This window comes from Larus michahellis, chromosome 8 (genome assembly GCF_964199755.1).
Source record: "Larus michahellis chromosome 8, bLarMic1.1, whole genome shotgun sequence".
NCBI classification, from domain to species: Eukaryota; Metazoa; Chordata; class Aves; order Charadriiformes; family Laridae; genus Larus; species Larus michahellis.
The window spans coordinates 17,623,694-17,641,798 of NC_133903.1; the positions used below are offsets into that span (position 1 = coordinate 17,623,694).

Below are 18,105 nucleotides of genomic sequence, written 5' to 3' on the forward strand. Positions count from 1 at the left end.
GGACAGGGAACTGCTGGAGAGGGGGCAGCAAAGGGCTACCAAGATGCTGAGGGGACTGGAACACCTCTCTGATGAAGAAAGGCTGAGGGATTTGGGTCTCTTCAGTCTGGAAAAAAGACGACTGAGGGGACACCTTATCAACGCTTATAAACACTTAAAGGGTGGGTGTCAGGAGAATGGGGCCAGGCTCTTTTCAGTGGTGCCCAGGGACAGGACAAGGGGTAATGGGCACAAACTGGAACACGGGAAGTTCCACCTAAACATGAGGAGGAACTTCTTTCCTGTGAGGGTGGCAGAGCCCTGGCACAGGCTGCCCAGAGAGGTGGTGGAGTCTCCGTCTCTGGAGACATTCCAAGCCCGCCTGGACGCGTTCCTGTGCCACCTGCTCTGGGTGACCCTGCTCTGGCAGGGGGTTGGACTGGGTGATCTCCAGAGGTCCCTTCCAACCCTATGGTTCTATGATTCTAAGTGCTGATGATCCCTGCTGGTGCCTGCATTGCATAGCTCGTGGCTTTGGAGTGCTGCATTAAGTCACTCATTTATTGGCGTTGTCTCGAAGGGAAGGGCTGTCAACCTGGGCGATGTCTCTGACACTGTCCTCCTCACTTTGGCAAATGTTACGCTGGAAAAAGGATTAAACCCCAAGCTTATAGCACCCTCCTCCATTACTTTGTTCTCCTTTGTGCACTGTTTCTTTTTCAGAAGGCAGCTGGAACAAAAGCACTTTAAAAAGTACAGCTCCCCTCTCATTCATTGATCCCTTAAAAGGGATTTTTTGGCGATGTTGAGAGTTGGGGGGAGAAAAAGCAAAGGGTATTCAATCACGTGAGCCTTCAGGAGCATTTTCCTGTTAATCTGCATAGCTTTCAAGGGACTTTGGAGGACAGGGACTCCCAACAGCTCTGCTGTGGCCAGCAGCAGGAGGGCAACCTGGCTCCTTGACACTTGTTGTTAACAGGCAGGATATTTTTGAGCAACACAGCCATCGCTTCTAAGAGATGGCTCAGAACTGTGAAATGCCATGTTGGGAGGAATTCTCCCTGCAGGTGTAGTTTAATGCCTCTTCTTCTCTAATGTATTTTCTTTCCTTAGTTTCCCCCTAAACTCAGGCTGAATTCTGGGCGGGACCTGGCCTCTGATTTCATACTTGCCTGCTTTATAAATAACTGTATTTGGTTTTTACTGATGGTTTTGCGACTTACCTTTTGAAGTCAGAGCCTTGGCTGGGGTAGAAGGTGTCCATACAGTTGTTGGCCGGCCTTGCAGTTCTCCCTAAGACCACGTGTTGCCCAAAGGCAGGTTCTGATCCAAATGACTTGCCAGGCTTGGCTTTTACGCCTTTACTCCACTCTGGTGAGGCCCCACCTGGAGTGCTGCTGCAGCTCTGGAGTCCTCGGCACAAGAAGGACACGGAGCTGTTGGAGCGGGGCCAGAGGAGGCCCCGGAGATGCTGGGAGGGCTGGAGCCCCTCTGCTGGGAGGACAGGCTGAGAGAGCTGGAGGGGTTCAGCCTGGAGAAGAGAAGGCTCCGGGGAGACCTTGGAGCCCCTTCCAGTCCCTAACGGGGCTCCAGGAAAGCTGGGGAGGGACTCTGGAGCAGGGAGGGGAGCCGTGGGACAAGGGGGAACAGGTTTAAACTGGAAAAGGGGAGATTTAGGTGAGATCTGAGGAAGAAATTCTTTGCTGTGAGGGTGGTGAGCCCCTGTCCCAGGTTGCCCAGAGAAGCTGTGGCTGCCCCATCCCTGGAGGTGTTCAAGGGCAGGTTGGAGGGGGCTTGGAGCAACCTGGTGTGGTGGGAGGTGTCCCTGCCCAGGGCAGGGGGTGGCACTGGGTGGGTTTTAAGGTCCCTTCCAACCCAAACCATTCTGTGGTTCTATGACGGCTTTGAAAAGGCTTTTAGCATCAGCTTTGCATTAGGTGTCCTCAGCTCGTGGTGTGGCTGGTGGGGGGACAGAAATGGCAAGAAAGACCTGCAAGTGCTGACTGACAAATACTAATGTCTGTCTGTTATGATTTGTAAGTGCTATAGGCGTTGAGGGCTTCTTTTAATGCTGGCATCCTGGCCACCCTGCAGGCCAGCTGTGCCTGCGTTCACACGGGCATTGCGTTAAAAACGATGTTTAGCTACGCTGGAAGGTAAATACGTTTCTCAGGCACAGGACTGGAAGCTGTGAGCTGGGGAGGACTCAACTGGTTTTAACTGTTGTCTTGATTTCTCCATGTGGGAGCTTTGAGCTGGAGGCTGAAATGCTTCGTGGCGGGACGGTGCCATCCAGCCAGTGCCCCAGCTGATGCAAGGAGCCTCTAATGAGTGAGCTGAGAAACAGCTTTGGTTCCGTTATCTGGTATTTCAAAAGCTCTGGTGCATCCAGGCTCCCGAGCCAGGCTTCTCTTTGCTTTTATTTAGCTGGCGGATCCATCGTATCTAAGAGGTGCCACTTGTCTTCTGCCTGCTCCTGCCCGAATGAATCTGGATGCGGAGCATCTAGAAGAGTTTCCACTTGCCTGTACTTAAACACTTGACAAGAGACCGGCTAATGGATGTCCCAAAGGTTGTGCCTACGTTGAGGGTTCTCTGGGAAGCTAAATGAGGATGTTCTATTGTTTGCATAGTTTTGTGCGCTCTTTCAAGAGGTTCTGCCTCAGTCTCTTCACAGAACGGGGAATAAAGCTCTTGGCTGCAAAATCCAGCTTTGTTTCCTGAAATATAGACTTGTTGAGAGTAGAATCTAGAGAGAAGGAGACGGAGGACATCAGGAGGTCTCCTCGCCAGGGCAGCTTGTGCTATTTTAGAGGCTCAGTCTCTCGGTCTTTTCTGCTTGTACGTCATGAAGTGGCTCCGAACCACTTGCTGGTGGCCACAAACCCATTCCTTGTTTCTCACTCCTCCAGCAGTGAGCCTTTGTTCCAGGCTGACACATGTCTGGAGGAATTTGAGCTGGTCTCGTTGACTAGCGTACACTGAAGACAGCTCAAATTGCTGAGAAAATTAAAAACGAGGACTCGCGTGTTCAACTCAATACCGAATCCCACGTGTTAGTGGTGGCTTCCTGTCTCTGACCCATCTGTGTCACCGCAGCGGAGGCAGCAGTGCTCATCTCGTCTCCAAGATGAAGTGAAGGCAGCTAGATTTGTGCTTCCAAAATGCTTGGATACCGTGAAGCTAATTCTTTTCACTATGCCTTTCAGTGGTGTGTCTAAACAAAGCTTGAGGGCCCGCACTGTGTGAAGAGGATCAAAAGGAATATGTGATAAGTACCAATCCGTGAGCAGTGATATTCAAGAAATGAAGGAGTGCTAAAGCGCATTAGCTGAGAGGGGCTCAGATGAGGGTTGCGTAAGCAACCTTAATTCTGGCACTGCTTCCTTGGGAGCCTGGGCTTGCCACTCGGTTATTTCCCTTCGTGTAATTTTGGGTCGTAAACTGATAGTCTTCACTACGTGGCTCCTGGCCCGATGTCTCATCTCTGGCGGCGTCAGCGGGTTGGGTTACAGGAGAAGCAGATAGCAGAAGGCTTCTCTTCCCAGCTCTGACCAGTGCTGCCACTTTGTGCATGACTGTCAGACTACAATCATACTCCTGGATTGCTCATGGAAAACAAAAGTTGGATGGTTGGGTGGGTGCTAGCTTTATCCTGCCGGGACTAACACCGCAAGGGTGCGTGAGCTTCGGTGAAAGCCAGAGACCCTGAGCTGCCCCTGGAAACACCGGACAGTGGCTTCCTCTCCATCTCTTTGCTTTGGATGTAACATCCTCCTAAATGCCTGTAAATGTTTAATGCTTGGCTGTACACCTTTTGCCACCTCGCTTTCAAGCAGCGTACCCGGTAAGGGAGGTCAGTTTATAGCAGTTGTCCCCTCTTAAGCCAACCATAACTTCGTCTTGCCTTATTTTGAGGGGGGTGTGGGGTGTCTGTTTTGTTTTGTGCCATTCAGGCAGGTTCCCAGCCTTATTCCTGTGCTGAATAATTCAGGTCTGTTAGCTGCACATAATCCATACTGTTGGAATCGCTTTGAGTTCGTGGCTCTGTGGCTCGCAGCGGTATGCGGAGTGTGTGTTGGCATATGACTTAAATACTTCTGAAAGGCTCTGTTTTTCTAGGTCATTCCTATATGAAGCCGATAAAACTGGCTCTGTTTCTGACCTGTGTCACTACTGTACCCACAGCTCTTCACTCAAGGTGCCTTTTCACTGAAATCCTGTCTTCTGAAAGCAGTTTTTAGAATCTATTTCAGGAGCTTTCTCTACCCCGGGACTTCTGTTGCTGTAGCTCTGTGTTGTCCTGAGCTTCTTGAAAAGCCCAGGTTCCTATTGCACAGACAGTCAGTGGGCGAACACATAGGTGTGTTTGGAGAAATGGTCCTCATCAGGAGCTTTACATAGTTTGGACAACGATTTATGGGTTTTTTTAAACACTGGGAGGAATCAGGAGATCTTAAGAATAGGGGGAGATTCAGGATATAGTGCAGAGCCATAAGGCAGCGAGAAACATAGACTCATAGAATGTGTTGGGTTGGAAGGGACCTCTGAAGGCCATCTAGTCCAACCCCCCTGCAGTCAGCAGGGACATCTTCAACTAGATCAGGTTGCTCAGAGCCTCATCAAGCCTGGCCTTGAATGTCTTCAGGGATGGGGCCTCCACCACCTCACTGGGAACCTGGGCCAGTGTCTCACCACCCTCAGTGTAAAGAACTTCTTCCTAACGTCTCATCTAAACCTGCCCTGCTCTAGAAAGAAACGGGGCAGCACTGGGGAAAGCCGAGAATCAAACACCTGGGGGGAAAAGGAAGTGCTGTGACTGACAAGACTTGCAGAAAGGCTTTTTTGAAGGCAAACCTCCATCTCCCAAGCAGTGTAAGCTGGGAAGGTGGTCTTCTCAGTGGGGTTTGCTTGAGCACATGCTGGGCGACAGGAAGCTTTGTGCCTGTTTTTACTGGTTACAATTCCTTGTGTAAATTCTACGTTGGCCACGTTACCCTGGTAAAACTGTGCTGCCGCAATAATTTAACTGAAGCTTTATCCAGACGCCTGGTACCCTGCCCGCGTATTCCAGTCAAATGAATTAGTGCAATTAATTTGGGGAAAAAGACCTAGCGTATAGCTTACAGCCTCTTTGCGGGGAGGTTGTTGGGCAGTAAGGCTCCCTGCAGGGTCTCTTAGAGCCCGATTTTTTTTTTTTTTTAATTTTGATTTTATTTTTTTAGCTTTGAGATTTTTGGCTGTGTGTGGAAGTAATGGGACTAGCGGTGGGAGTGTTGGATAGAGCTGAAACCACAAGAGAAGCTGGTCGCAAAGACAGGGATGTGAGGACAAAAAGGAGACCCTAATGACGTTAGGTTGCCCAGAGAAGTTGTGGATGCCCCTTCCATGGAAATGTTCAAGGCCAGGTTGGACGGGGCTTGGAGAAACTGGGGCTGGTGGGAGATGTCCCTGCCCAGGGCAAGGGGTGGCACTGGGTGATCTTTAAGGTCCCTTCCAACCCAAACCATTCTGTGATTCTATGAGATCCTTATCTCTGGGAAAAAGCTGCGATTTTGAGCAGCGTTGGAAAGAGGTGACTCCAACAGTGCTGACCGCATCAAAGAAAAGGAAGGAAAGAGGTCAAGTGAAATCAGGGATGGGTGTAAGAGATGAAAATGTGTTTTACAGTGCAAGGGGAGTGGAGAAGGGGATGCGAAGGAGAGAATCCCATCAGCTGGGAGTTGGCTTTGAGGCCCAAGGTGGAGAGCAGAGGGAATTTGCGCGTATGTGCTCACCATGTGCTGCTGCACCAGGGTTGTGCAGTGCTACTGCTGGTGGCCCATGGCCACCGTGGTGCGGTGGGGAAAAGCAGGTAGCGGAGCCCTTCAGCTCTCATTCTACACATGGAGGACGGTGCTCCTCGCGTAGGGAGTGCCAGTTGAGCAGCAACGGTCTCTTGAGGGGTTTTTTTTTGGCTCTTTCGGACAGGAATTTGAAAGCTTAATGCAGCCTATTGTGCTGGAAGACTTGCAGGCAAGCTCTCCATGGCAACTCTCCCTATACACAAAGCACCATATGGCTTTTTCGGGTGGGGGAGGGAATAAATCGAGCAGCAAAAGTCAACCTTTGTTTGTGGCGATATTTGTCTTTGCTCTCTGCCGTGGAGTATGGGGAGGTGGAAGCATGGAGTGCTGTCTCCTGAGCACGGCTTCCCCTGGCCACACCACCAGCGAGGGGGCAAGTGACCTCTCAAATGGTCTTTCCTTGCTTTTTGCAGTGGAGCTTGCTGTGAAAATAAGCTTTGCCTGGGCAGAGACCCCCTCTTTGGGCTGTGTGCTCTGCAGACAGATGGAAGAACCGGTCTCACGTTCGCCCCTACACCAAGAAACACCCGAAGGGCTGGGGAGGCTCCAGGAGCACGCAGTTTAGGCAAGAGCTGTGCTGGAGGCAGCTGATGTTGGGGAGCTGCTTGGGCGTTGTCTGCCTGTGCTTTATACCCCTGCTTCCGAAGGGAACTGGAAGCCTTTGCTTGACTCTAAATCCTCCCTTTTCAAGTCCCTTCGGAAGGAATGAGCAGAATAAATATCTTTATCTGTGTCTGTAGAAAAGCAGGAAGCTTTTGTGTGTCTACTCGGACGGGGAGGAAAAGAAATGATGTGGGAATAAGCAGAAGGGAGCAGCCTGTGCTTGGCTCCGCCGCCTTTGGGGTGCTCTGCGGTTCCCTGGGCTGCCGCAGGGTGCCACCAGCAGCCCTGGAGATGGCCTTGCAGTGTGGGCACCAGTGGGGCTGGTTGGCTTGCCCAGCCATGCTGGTGGAGGTGTGAGATCAGGCAACTGGAAGCACTGGAAGCTGTTGGGCTGGAGCCTCACCGCCATCGGCTCTGGGATTTGGATGTGCTGCAGATGGAGCCTTTGAGCTGTGGCGGGGGCATGCTGGGGGGCTGTGGAGAGCAGAGCTGTCACCGGGGCTTGCGCTGGGTGGGACGTGCCGTGGGGCAGAGCCCTGGCTGGGCACAGGACCAGGGCAGCGTGCCTGCAGCCTGTGTCCCCATCAGCGGGGCTGGCTCTTTGGATGCTCCCGTGCACGTCACGGCCGCCTCTGGAGGTGGCCATTGCCTGCGGTCCGCGGTCGGCAAGAGACGTGGCTGGCTGTCCCCTCTGTTTCCATGATGTGACATGTTCAGGAGCACTGTTTGGTTTTCCCAGAAGCGGGCAGAGGCTCCTTTTGGTGAAACCCACTCTCGGGTGCTCCCGTGGCTTTGTAGCAAGCAGGACACTGTCCCCATCCCCTCGGTCCTCCCTGCTGTCACCGAGGAGGCTCTCAAATGTTGGAATAGAGACAGGGATAACTAGTGGGAAAACTCCGTTGTAGGCTCAGACCTGCGGATGGAGCCATGCAGGTGGGGACGGGGGACCATCTGAGGAGAGGGACAATACAGCCTTAAGATACTTCAGCGCTAAACGCATTCATTAGAGCAGGAGGTGGCCTGAGGCTGCCTTGCCTCCAGCGACGTGCTGGGGCAGCAGCGTTTTCACGTGCGTCTCGCTGCCTTGCTCGGGGTTACAGCCAGCCCCGGCAGCTGGAAGCGCAGCTTATGGCAGCACCGGTGCCGGGAGCAGGCAGAGCAGCGGGATATTGAAGCCATAAATCTCCAACAAGAGCACCTTTCATCCGACGAAGCCGTGACCCCACCGTGTGCTTACTGTAGAGCACAGGTTTCTGGAAGAGCAATTTGGCTTATTCCTGGGTTGGATTTACAGTCTAACCCCTGGGAGCCCCAGACCCAGGTTAGGGGAGGGCCCATTTCTCCGTGCCACGTGCTCAGCTTCTCCCAGCCCCATGGGCTGCCGGTACCCATCGGGTCGGTGACTCCAGTATCTCCTGGGGAGATACCGTGTTTGGATTTAATGGTGAGACGAAAGAGGCGCTTGGGGGAAGGGTGTTTGGGTGGGAGGGATGTTGCTGCAAAGCTGACTGCTTGTCCTGTGCAAGCAGTCCCTCGACTGCTAAAATCCCTCGACTTTATACTAGCCCTACAGATCCCTTAAGGAAAAATAGCATTTTTTTTGGTATCTGGAGGTGGACTCAAAGCGGGAGCCCTGGCTGGGACTAGATAAGGGCTATACCCTTAGAGAGGGGCTGCATCCCATCCCGTCTGGGTAGTCGTGCCACTCGGCTCTGACAAAGCCCTATGCGACTTAGGTGCCCCTTTGGTTTGGACTTGAGCCTGGCTATGCTGCCAGCCTGCTGGGAAGCCACCAGTCCGCAGGACGCAGAAAGCAGACCCCGCTTTTGTACCTCTGCTCCCATCTTCTGCCTCGAGCAGCTGTAAAAGCAAAGCCTATCCCTCCCCAAATCCAAACGATTGCCCGGCTTTCCTCAGAGCACTGACGGAATGACTCCCTCTGCCCCGGCCAAGTTTACCGACAGCAGACAAACCTAGTGCTGCAATGCTTGCAGCTCCAAGGCGTGTGGTTTTGAGCCTGCTATTTATTTTGGGACTGCAGCATCTGATCTTGATTTGGTGTTTCCAGCCTGTGATCTAGGTCGTGTGCTGGATCGGGCATTAGCTGTTGCTTGGGGGGAGCACGGGGAATTTACGCTCCCTTGCTCGGTTGATGGGGTCGGAGAAATGCCGATCCGCTCTGCTGCAGATGGGTCTTTGGGGGTGGGAGGAGTAATATATATATATATATATATATAATTTTTTTTTTTAAGAAATCTCCTTGAAAGCCTCCTATTTCCCTGTCCCCCTGGGAGGGTGGCTCCTGATGTGGCTGGCCACGGGAGGAGCAGTAGATGATAAAAGCTTTGGTGCAGCCTGCTTTCCCTGCGGTTCCCATGGTAGTTGGCTGTCACACATAGATCTAATGTATTCCCTGCCCACAGCAGGATTAAAGCCTTCTGGGAGAAGAATAAGAGGATGCAGGAAACGGAGATAGGGAAGAAACCAGGAAAAGGAGCGGAGACCATGGCGGGGTAGGGATGGATCCAGGTACTAGTCCCATTGGAGCAGCAAGGAACCTTGTAGGACCTCTGCCAGGGAGCAACCGTCCCAGCTGCCTTCCAGCCGAGGAGGTGGTGGGACGCCTGGGAGCAGAGGTCCTTTCTGAAAGCTGAAGGCACCGGTGCGTGCAAGAGCGAGTTCTTGTCCTTCTGCCCTTCGTTTGAGGGTGCGCGTTGCCTTTTGGTGATTCTCTTTCTTTTTTGTGTTTTCCTCTGCAGATCCCGACAGCCAGTTGTATGATATGGGATATACCCCCGAGGAGGAAGCCCCGGCCTGTCCTGATGAGTTTGATGACTTTGTCACGTTTGAGGCAAGTATGAGCCCCGTTAACGCCTGCAAATATCAGCTGTATGGTGTGAGGCTCGAGCATCGAGGGTTTGGCTGGAGGAGAAGAGTGTTTGCTGTGACAGGGCTCAGGGACGCTTAACACATAGTAAAGACAAATCCTTTAATCTGTGGGTGGCCGGCCCAGAGAATTTGCACCAAGCCCTTGGGGCTGTTTAACTTAAAATTGGCGTTCAAGCAGAAACCCGCAGCTAGCGCTGTCTTAGTGGGCAGAATGCCAGAGCACGGTGCCCTGGGGGAAAGAGGGAGACCCTTTTTGTGGTGGAACCCCAGCGCTGTGGGAAGGGGGCCCGCTGCTCTCATGTTTGTCTCGTCGCTGGAGTTTCTGAGTTTGGAGAACCTGATTTTGAGATGTACTAACCAAGAGCCTACCTGAAAGGCACAGTGGAGTGGCCTGATGTTGGCACTTAGTGCTGTTTGGCCAGTAAAAGGCAAAGCAGAAGAGAAAAATATAGATTTTTCTCTCTCTCTCTGTTCTTTGGCTTGATCAAGGATGCTTATCTGACGTGTTTTTTTCCCTTTGTTAAAGTTATGGCCTCCATCCTTCCCTTCCCCTCTGTATTCCTTAGCACAGGAACACATTGGCGTAACATCCTGTATCTGCTCTCCCCCAGTAGGTCCTACCTTGACCTGTTGTCTGTGTTTGTGGGCTTTTGGGCTTTCCTTGGTAGGCTTCCTCTGGTCCTGCTCCGTGCCTTCCAGCCTGGAGCAGACGGTGCTGGAGGTGCCTTCAGAGCAAAGGGCCGGCTGTCTCCCTAGTCCCACGTGGGAACTGAATCTCTTCCTTCTGCTTTGCCTTTTCCAAACTTTCCTCTTCAATTTTTTGACTCTTGTGTCTTGGTATTCTGGATGGTTTTTATCACACAAACTGTTACTTGTGAAGGGACTCCCAACCTCCTTTATATTTGCATGCAATTATACATCTTTGATTTGTATAGTCTGTAATACATTATTTTGGCCTTGTGACTTCTTGATAAAAGGCTCGAGCTATTCTTTTGAGTTTCCTAATGATAAATTGAGTGTTGGGCAACTGGTCTTCCCCATGTTTGGCAATGGTTTTAAACTAGAGCAGGGCGGGTTTAGATGAGACATTAGGAAGAAGTTCTTTACACTGAGGGTGGAGAGACACTGGCCCAGGGTGCCCAGAGAGGTGGTGGAGGCCCCATCCCTGGAGACATTCAAGGTCAGGCTGGATGAGGCTCTGAGCAACCTGATCTAGGTGAAGATGTTCCTGTTTACTGCAGGGGGGTTGGACTAGATGGCCTTCAGAGGTCCCTTCCAACTCAACACATTCTATGATTCTATGTTAGTGAGAAGCATGGGTCCGTCACTTGAGGTGGCTTGAAGCTCTCACTTTGATGACTCGTGCTTGACAGTTGACCAGGTCATCATCCCATTTCCCAGCCAGGCACGAGTTTTCTTTTGAGCTGGTTTGCTGGCTCCCATTCTCAATCAAGTCCACAGACTTCCACCGTCACCCCAAGCAAGTCCCTTACGCCCTTAGGATGAGCACAGCCTTAAGGGCATGCGGTCCTGGGTTCCTCCTCTGGAAGGCTTTCAAGGGCATATTTATTTTTCCCTTTTTGAAAGATAGTTACAAAAGCCAGTAATAGGGACAGGAGGGCAAGAAGGGAGAGGGGTTTTCATATTCTTTCTCTCTGGTACATGGTCACAAATGGGCTTTTTAACCGCAGTTTAGAGGCTGTGACAGCCTGTGTCACCGTGCTCGTGCAGAAGGGCTTTTGCTTTTTGCTCCTCAGACCTGCGTCAAGGGACGATCTTCTGAGATTCAGAGCGAGGGATGTTTTCTAAGGGCTAATTTAACACAGATGAGCTCTGTCAGTGCTGCAAGCTATTCTGGGCAGGAATACCAACAAGCCGGGTGTGTGCCCCGCTGGGATGAAATACTTCTGCTGCTGGGCCATCATTTCCTTGAAACGACAAGGTGACCCAAAGGAAAAAGGTGATGAATCCTGAAATCTCCTTTTCAGAAAGATGTAAATGGATTCCTATACTGAGTTCAGGGTAATCGTCTAAAGATCAGAGCTCTGTCGGTGTCTACGTTTAATATGCCGGGGAAGAATTACCCTTGTTGTCTTGGATACATGATTCGAAATAATTTCCAGCCTGCAAGGATTTCGTAGAGGTTCAGCAAATGAGAACATGATCGAGAAATACCGCTCGGTGTTGCAAGTGTAAAAATAAATTGCTGTCTTGGGGTGCGGGGGTTTTTTTTGTTCTCCTTCAGCTGAGCAGCGAGCTCCCAACATGCGTTTTATTCCACACGTCCTGTAGTGCTGTACCTTGGAAAGCTTGAGCTGTTCCAGGGAGGGGGGGATGAGAGAAGCAACCTGCTGGGAGCAGCAAATGAGAGTTTTTCCCCGTGCTGCCCTGCCTGGCAGAGCTGGCTGCTGGTGGGGAGGCTCCGGCAGGTCCTCCTTCGTTAGGTGCAGCAGGCAGCTGCTCTGGAAACCCTAAGACAGAAAACAGTATAAATAGCCTTTCCCAATAGACGTTCCGCCTTGCTTGGATCCACCTGGAAGAGAGGAGGGGGGAAAAGCATCCTTCCAAAAGTTGCCTTTCCTCCAAGGAGACCTCCCACGCCACCAAAAAGCAGTTTGTATTCTCAAATGTCCCCCGTTTCAGAATCACAGACTGGCAGGGGTCAGAAGGGACCTCTGGAGATCATCCAGTCCAACCCCATTGGCCAAAGCAGGGTCACCCAGAGCAGGTGACCCTCCACACAGGAACGCGCCCAGGTGGGGTTTGGAATGTCTCCAGAGACGGACACTCCACCACCTCTCTGGGCAGCCTGTGCCAGGGGCTCTGCCACCCTCACAGCAAAGAAGTTCCTCCTCATGTTTAGGTGGAACTTCCTATGCTCAAGTTTGTGCCTGTTACCTCTTGTCCTGAACCTGTCCTGAATACCTCTTGCCCAGGACCTGGGAAGAGGGCGCACAGCGAGCGCGCAGCTCTCAAACTTGGTGCTCTGTGGGACCACGAGGCAGCTTAAAGAGCCTTTTTAACGCCACAGCTTCTTTCTCAGCCCCCAAAACACAGCTGGGGGACTTCGGACACCGTGTGAGCTTTGGCAGGGCCATGGGGTGAAGGGGCACAGCTGGCTCTTCTCCTCTTGTGTCACACCAGAGGGCGTTTGAAAGGCGAGCTGAAGGAGGGGTGCCGCATTTGCTGCGCTGCAGTCCTGAGAGTAATTGTGGTTGTTGGGTTTGGAGCGTCGTCTGTTCCTGCTTAAACAGCACAAAATCGCAGTGGCTAGAGTGCTTGGTTCTTCCAAGTGTTGGGGCCTTGACAGAGAGCTTTTCTGCCTAAATGTTTGTTCAAACAAGTGTAAACAAGTGCTTTAAGCCATCTAAATGAAAATGTCCTCTCTTTGTTAATAAGGTTGCTCTTCTCGGGTGAGTCATCCCCTCTTCTGGTGGCTGTCATCAGAGCGAGCTGAACATCTGTGGTGAGCCCGGAGTGCCCAGCGTTGGTGTCTCTCAGCGAGTGTTTGCTCTGCGGAGAGAGGAGCCAACATTTGCGCCTTCCAGTAAGGGCGTAAAAACCTCTCAAAGGGGGCAAGGTCTGAACTTTGACGCTTCAGGCAGGGACCTGTGTAATGTCGGGTACTTCCACAGTTCAGCCGCTGGTGTGGTGCGGAGCTTCTGGCTCTTGTTGCACCTTGCCAGGTCTGTCCGGCCAGCAGATCTGTCAGCTAAACTGGTTTCAGAGAGGATTTCTGGTGGCGTGGCTCCGCTGAGACAGCGGCTGGCAGGGGATTGGAAACGCAGGTACTCGGATTCCTGCGGCCACGTGGCTTCTTGTGTGTCCAGCTGTGCTTGCAGGGCATCGCGAGCCATCGCGGTCTCTAGTGCAAGAGGAATCTCATCCTGTCCCCCGGCTCCCGAGCAGGGAGAGCATCCCCTCGCCGGCGTTACCCTGCCCCCAGGTAGTGTCTTTCTCTCTGACCCAGGTGGAAGCTGGTGGTTGCGGGGCAGCTGGGTGAAAGCTGAGCGCTTCTTACTTCTGCAGGGGGAAACGTCACCGAAAAATAATTACAGCGGTTTTGGCTACCCTGCTTTGTAATAGCTACGTAAAGGGAGCTTGGAGTCTGTCTGTCCGGACACCTGAGTCCTTGCCTGTTTTCCCCCAGGCTGGGCTAGTGCAGCTTTGCTGCTGACTAACTGGAAGGTAGGAGTTCTCCTCGCCTCCTGTGAAGCTCGTGACTCAGCTCTGAGGTACAGGGACTCGTTTGCGATGCCCTGGGGAGGGGAAAAAGGTGAATTTGGAGTTAGCTTTCATGATGCCCGCTGTGGCTTGCCCTAGGACAAGGGCTCTCTGTCCCCTCTGCCCTGGCTCCCAGGGGCAGATGAGCAATGCAGGGTGGGAAGGCTGACTTTCCCAAAATGAAAGAAGCCACAAAAATTCGGTGTGCTGCCGGAGTTTGGCTGGGATTGGGGATGCAGCCCTCTGCTCCGCTCTGTGAGACCCCCCTGCAGTGCTGCCTCCAGCTCTGGGGCACCAACAGCAGAAGGACACGGAGCTGTTGGAGCGGGGCCAGAGGAGGCCCCGGAGATGCTGGGAGGGCTGGAGCCCCTCTGCTGTGAGGACAGGCTGAGAGAGCTGGGGGGGTTCAGCCTGGAGAAGAGAAGGCTCCGGGGAGACCTTGGAGCCCCTTCCAGTCCCTAAAGGGGCTCCAGGAAAGCTGGGGAGGGACTCTGGATCAGGGAGGGCAGCCATGGGACGAGGGGGAATGGTGTCAAACTGAAGGAGGGGAGATTGAGATTAGGTATTTGGAAGAAATTTTTCATTCTGAGGGTGGTGAGCCCCTGTCCCAGGTTGCCCAGAGAAGCTGTGGCTGCCCCATCCCTGGAGGTGTTCAAGGGCAGGTTGGAGGGGGCTTGGAGCAACCTGGTGTGGTGGGAGGTGTCCCTGCCCAGGGCAGGGGGCGGCACTGGGTGGGTTTTAAGGTCCCTTCCAACCCAAACCATTCTGTGATTCGATGGAGATGTGTAAGCTCAGATGGGCTGGAGGAGAGGCAGAGCCGGTGGAAGGCTGTGCTCCGTAAAGGCTGGCCGGGAGCGGGATAAATAGCACAAATACCTATTTTAGCCATGGGAACTTGGGCCAGCAAGGTTGTAGAAAGTCCCTTTTTGTAATCTGCAAAGCAGGGCAGCCGAAACCCCTGCGGCTGTGCGGTGCTGTGCGCCTTGCGCAGGGCTGTTGCCATCTGCTGGGCGGCCGCCGTGGCTCCTCTCAGCAGCAGCCGGGAAAAGGCGTCGCACTGAGCTGTGCACCGCTGCCGAGAGGAGGATTTTGCTTGCCGAGAACAGCAAGACTAACCAGGCATGCACACGGGCACCCTGCGAGCCTTATTCCCCCCGCAAGGCATGTCCCCTCCGGCTAAATGTTCAGTAGCAAGTTGTACAGCACAGCAGGAGTGGATCTGGGGACTAAACATGTCCTTGGGGAGCTCCCACATCTAATTCTGTGCATTTTGGGAGGAGGGAATACTCCTGGCTCTCTCCAGCCCGCCTGTCCGGAGGTGCAGCCGCTGGAAGAACTGTTGCCTCTGTTAAAATTGGATTTTTATTTTTTTTTTTTTCATGTGAACCAATTGAATTTAATGCTTCTTGAAGGGCAAAAATCCGAGTGGGGCAGTTCAGATCCATGTTGCTGGATTTTTCCAGCTGCTCGAGAGTTTCTGCAAAGGGGCCGGAAGGCTCGCAGCATCCCAGCTGTGCGCTGGTAACACAAAAGCTGCTGCTGACTACCTGGCGTACCACAACTTGGGTGTGCAGGAGCATCAGTTCCCCGGGTGCATCAGCGAAGGCTCCTCATGGCTTGTGTTTTGCAAGGAGCCCACGCGGGGTGGTTGTACTCGCTCACTTGCCTCCCAGTTAGCCCAGTGGACCTTCTGAGCCCTCCTTTCTTCTTACTTATTATTATTTGCTTTCCCCTAAGGCAGAGAGAGCTGCGCTGTGTGAGCAGAGAGAGTATTTGGAGTGCATGTTTTCTGCCGTGGTGGTGGACCCACTTTGCAATCCTCAACAGATTGTGTGAGGTTTTTCCTCCTCTTCCACTCTGCACCACCGTCGCCAGCGGCTGCGTGGCTGCTAGAGGCCAGCTGGTCTGAAAAAAACAGGGGTTAACCTTTGCAGCCTTCACAGGCAACCTGCCTCGCAGCTGCCCAAGGGGCTCGCAGCGTGTTGAGGTGACACTGAGGGGCTGGAGCGTGTCCAGAGAAGGGCAACGGAGCTGGTGAGGGGTCTGGAGCACAAGTCCTCCAGCACAAGTCTGGAGCACAAGCTGGGGGTGTTCATCCTGGAGAAGAGGAGGCTGAGGGGAGACCTTCTCGCTCTCTACAGCTCCCTGAAAGGATGGGGTAGTCAGGGAGGGTCGGTCTCTTCTCCCAAGGAACAGGCCATGGGACAAGAGGAAACAGCCTCAAGTTGTGCCAGGGAGGTTTAGGATGGATATTAGGAAAAATTTCTTCACTGAAAGGTTATTAAGCATTGGAACAGGCTGCCCAGGGCAGTGGTGGAGTCACCATCCCTGGAGGTATTTAAAAGCCAGATAGACGTGGCGCTTAGAGATATGGTTTAGTGGTGGGTTTTGTCAGAGTTAGGTTGATGGTTGGACTAGATGATCTGAAAGGTCCCTGCCAACCGAGGCAATTCTATAATTCAGCTCGCCAGCTCTGCCGGGGACTCTGTGTGCTGTTCCATCGTTACCCAAACACAGGTATGAAGCTCTGCGGTCCTTTCCCATGCCGGCATTGCTGTACCGTGGTGGTGGGGACGGGAAGGTGCAGATGAAGATGCAGCCTGTGAAGACTGCAGCTCTTCACCCCTCGGCTCAGGCTTTCCTTACCAGTGCCATTCCAAGGACTGCCCTCAACGGGCTTCTCTCCACAGCGTTGACCCAAAAGCATCATCGTGTCCAAACAAAAGAAAATCACAAATCGCTCTCTGAGTCACTGCTGGAATTGGTGATAATTTCAGCATAAACAGCTGCTGCACTCAGAATCTCGTAGGTGGCCAGAACTGCTGGGCTGTGAAATGTGATAGATGTGGTTTTACCTCTGTTCATCTGTCCTGAGCAATGTCCCTGCTGTCCCCAAAGCCTTTCTGTTCCCCAGCACGGAGCGGCAAAGGGACCTGCCTGTCCCCTTCATACGTGCAGAGCACGGTTTCCGCAGCAAAGAAGCGAACAGTCTGTATTATCTTTGTATTGATTCGGCACAAGAAAATGCAGTAATTAAATTACTAAAATTGCTGGACTGAACTCCAAAATCAGTCTGTGGTGACAATTTTGTAACAAAAAGCCTGAAAATACCAAGGAAATTCACATGTTGTATTGACTCAGTACTTTTTAGAGGAAAGGACCGGGAGGGTGAATCAGGCACAAATGTCCCTGACGGCAGGACTGTAATCCAGGGCTACGGTGAGAAATTTCTTTGCTGGTCTGAAAGGATCATATTTGGAGTGTTTGCCTTGTGCGAGATAGGTTGGAAGGAGTTTGGAAAACAAAGACCTTGGAGCCTTATCTTGACCTGCCAGCGCAGTGCGTGGGGCTGAGAAACGTGGGAGCCGGACGGCAACATCAGAAGGCTGCCAGCGGGCCAAGCGGCGTTGGAAGCAAAGGTGTCTCAATAAGAGTTCGGAAAGTAAAACTGGTGGTGGTTGGGGTTTTCTAATTAGCTTTACAGAACCATAGACTGATAGGGGTTGGAAGGGACCTCTGGAGATCATCTAGTCCAACCCCCTGCCAGAGCAGGGTCACCCAGAGCAGGTGGCACAGGAACGCGTCCAGGCGGGTTTGGAATGTCTCCAGAGACGGAGACTCCACCACCTCTCTGGGCAGCCTGTGCCAGGGCTCTGCCACCCTCACAGCAACGAAGTTCCTCCTCATGGTTAGGTGGAACTTCCTATGCTCAAGTTTGTGCCCGTTACCCCTTGTCCTGTCCCTGGGCACCACTGAAAAGGGCCCCATCCTCCTGACACCCACCCTTTAAGTGTTTATAAGCGTTGATAAGGTCCCCCCTCAGTCGTCTTTTTTCCAGACTGAAGAGACCCAAATCCCTCAGCCTTTCTTCATCAGAGAGGTGTTCCAGTCCCCTCAGCATCTTGGTAGCCCTTTGCTGTCCCCTCTCCAGCAGTTCCCTGTCCTTCTTGAACCGGGGAGCCCGGAACTGGACCCAGCGCTCCAGGTGCGGCCTCCCCAGGGCAGAGGAGAGGGGGAGGATGACCTCCCTTGACCTGCTGGCCATTCTCTTCTTGATGCCCCCCAGGATGCCATTGGCCTTTTTGACCGTTTTTACTGTAGGGGCGTGTGACTTCAGAGGACTACGAAGATGCTGAGGGGCCTGGAGCACCTCTCTGCTGAGGAAAGGCTGGGAGCCCTGGGACTGTTCAGCCTGGAGAAGACCGAGAGGGGATCTCATCCATGCTCATCAATATCTAAAGGGTGGGTGTCAGGAGGATGGGGCCAGACTCTTCTCAGTGGTGCCCCGGGGAGAGGACAAGAGGTAACGGGCACAAACTTGAGCATAGGAAGTTCCACCTAACCATGAGGAGGAACTTCGTTGCTGTGAGGGTGGCAGAGCCCTGGCACAGGCTGCCCAGAGAGGTGGTGGAGTCTCCGTCTCTGGAGACATTCCAAACCCGCCTGGACGCGTTCCTGTGCCACCTGCTCTGGGTGACCCTGCTTTGGCCAATGGGGTCGGACTGGATGATCTCCAGAGGTCCCTTCTAACCCCTGCCATTCTGTGATGCTCCGGTGGTGCTAG

General features: G+C 52.9%; 1 protein-coding gene across 6 annotated transcripts in view; it reads left to right on the plus strand.

Moving 5' to 3' along the window:
• RAB11FIP3 (RAB11 family interacting protein 3) overlaps positions 1-18,105 on the plus strand; it is an 83,978-nt gene that overhangs the window by 33,494 nt on the left and 32,379 nt on the right. For 5 of the 6 annotated variants that reach the window (XM_074598037.1, XM_074598036.1, XM_074598041.1 and 2 more), the window contains one exon: positions 9,188-9,279. In XM_074598037.1, coding sequence (XP_074454138.1) covers positions 9,188-9,279 — 92 coding nt within the window. Of the gene's footprint in view, positions 1-8,794; positions 9,091-9,187; positions 9,280-18,105 lie in introns of those variants that run through there. The other variant, XM_074598039.1, reaches the window with a different exon arrangement.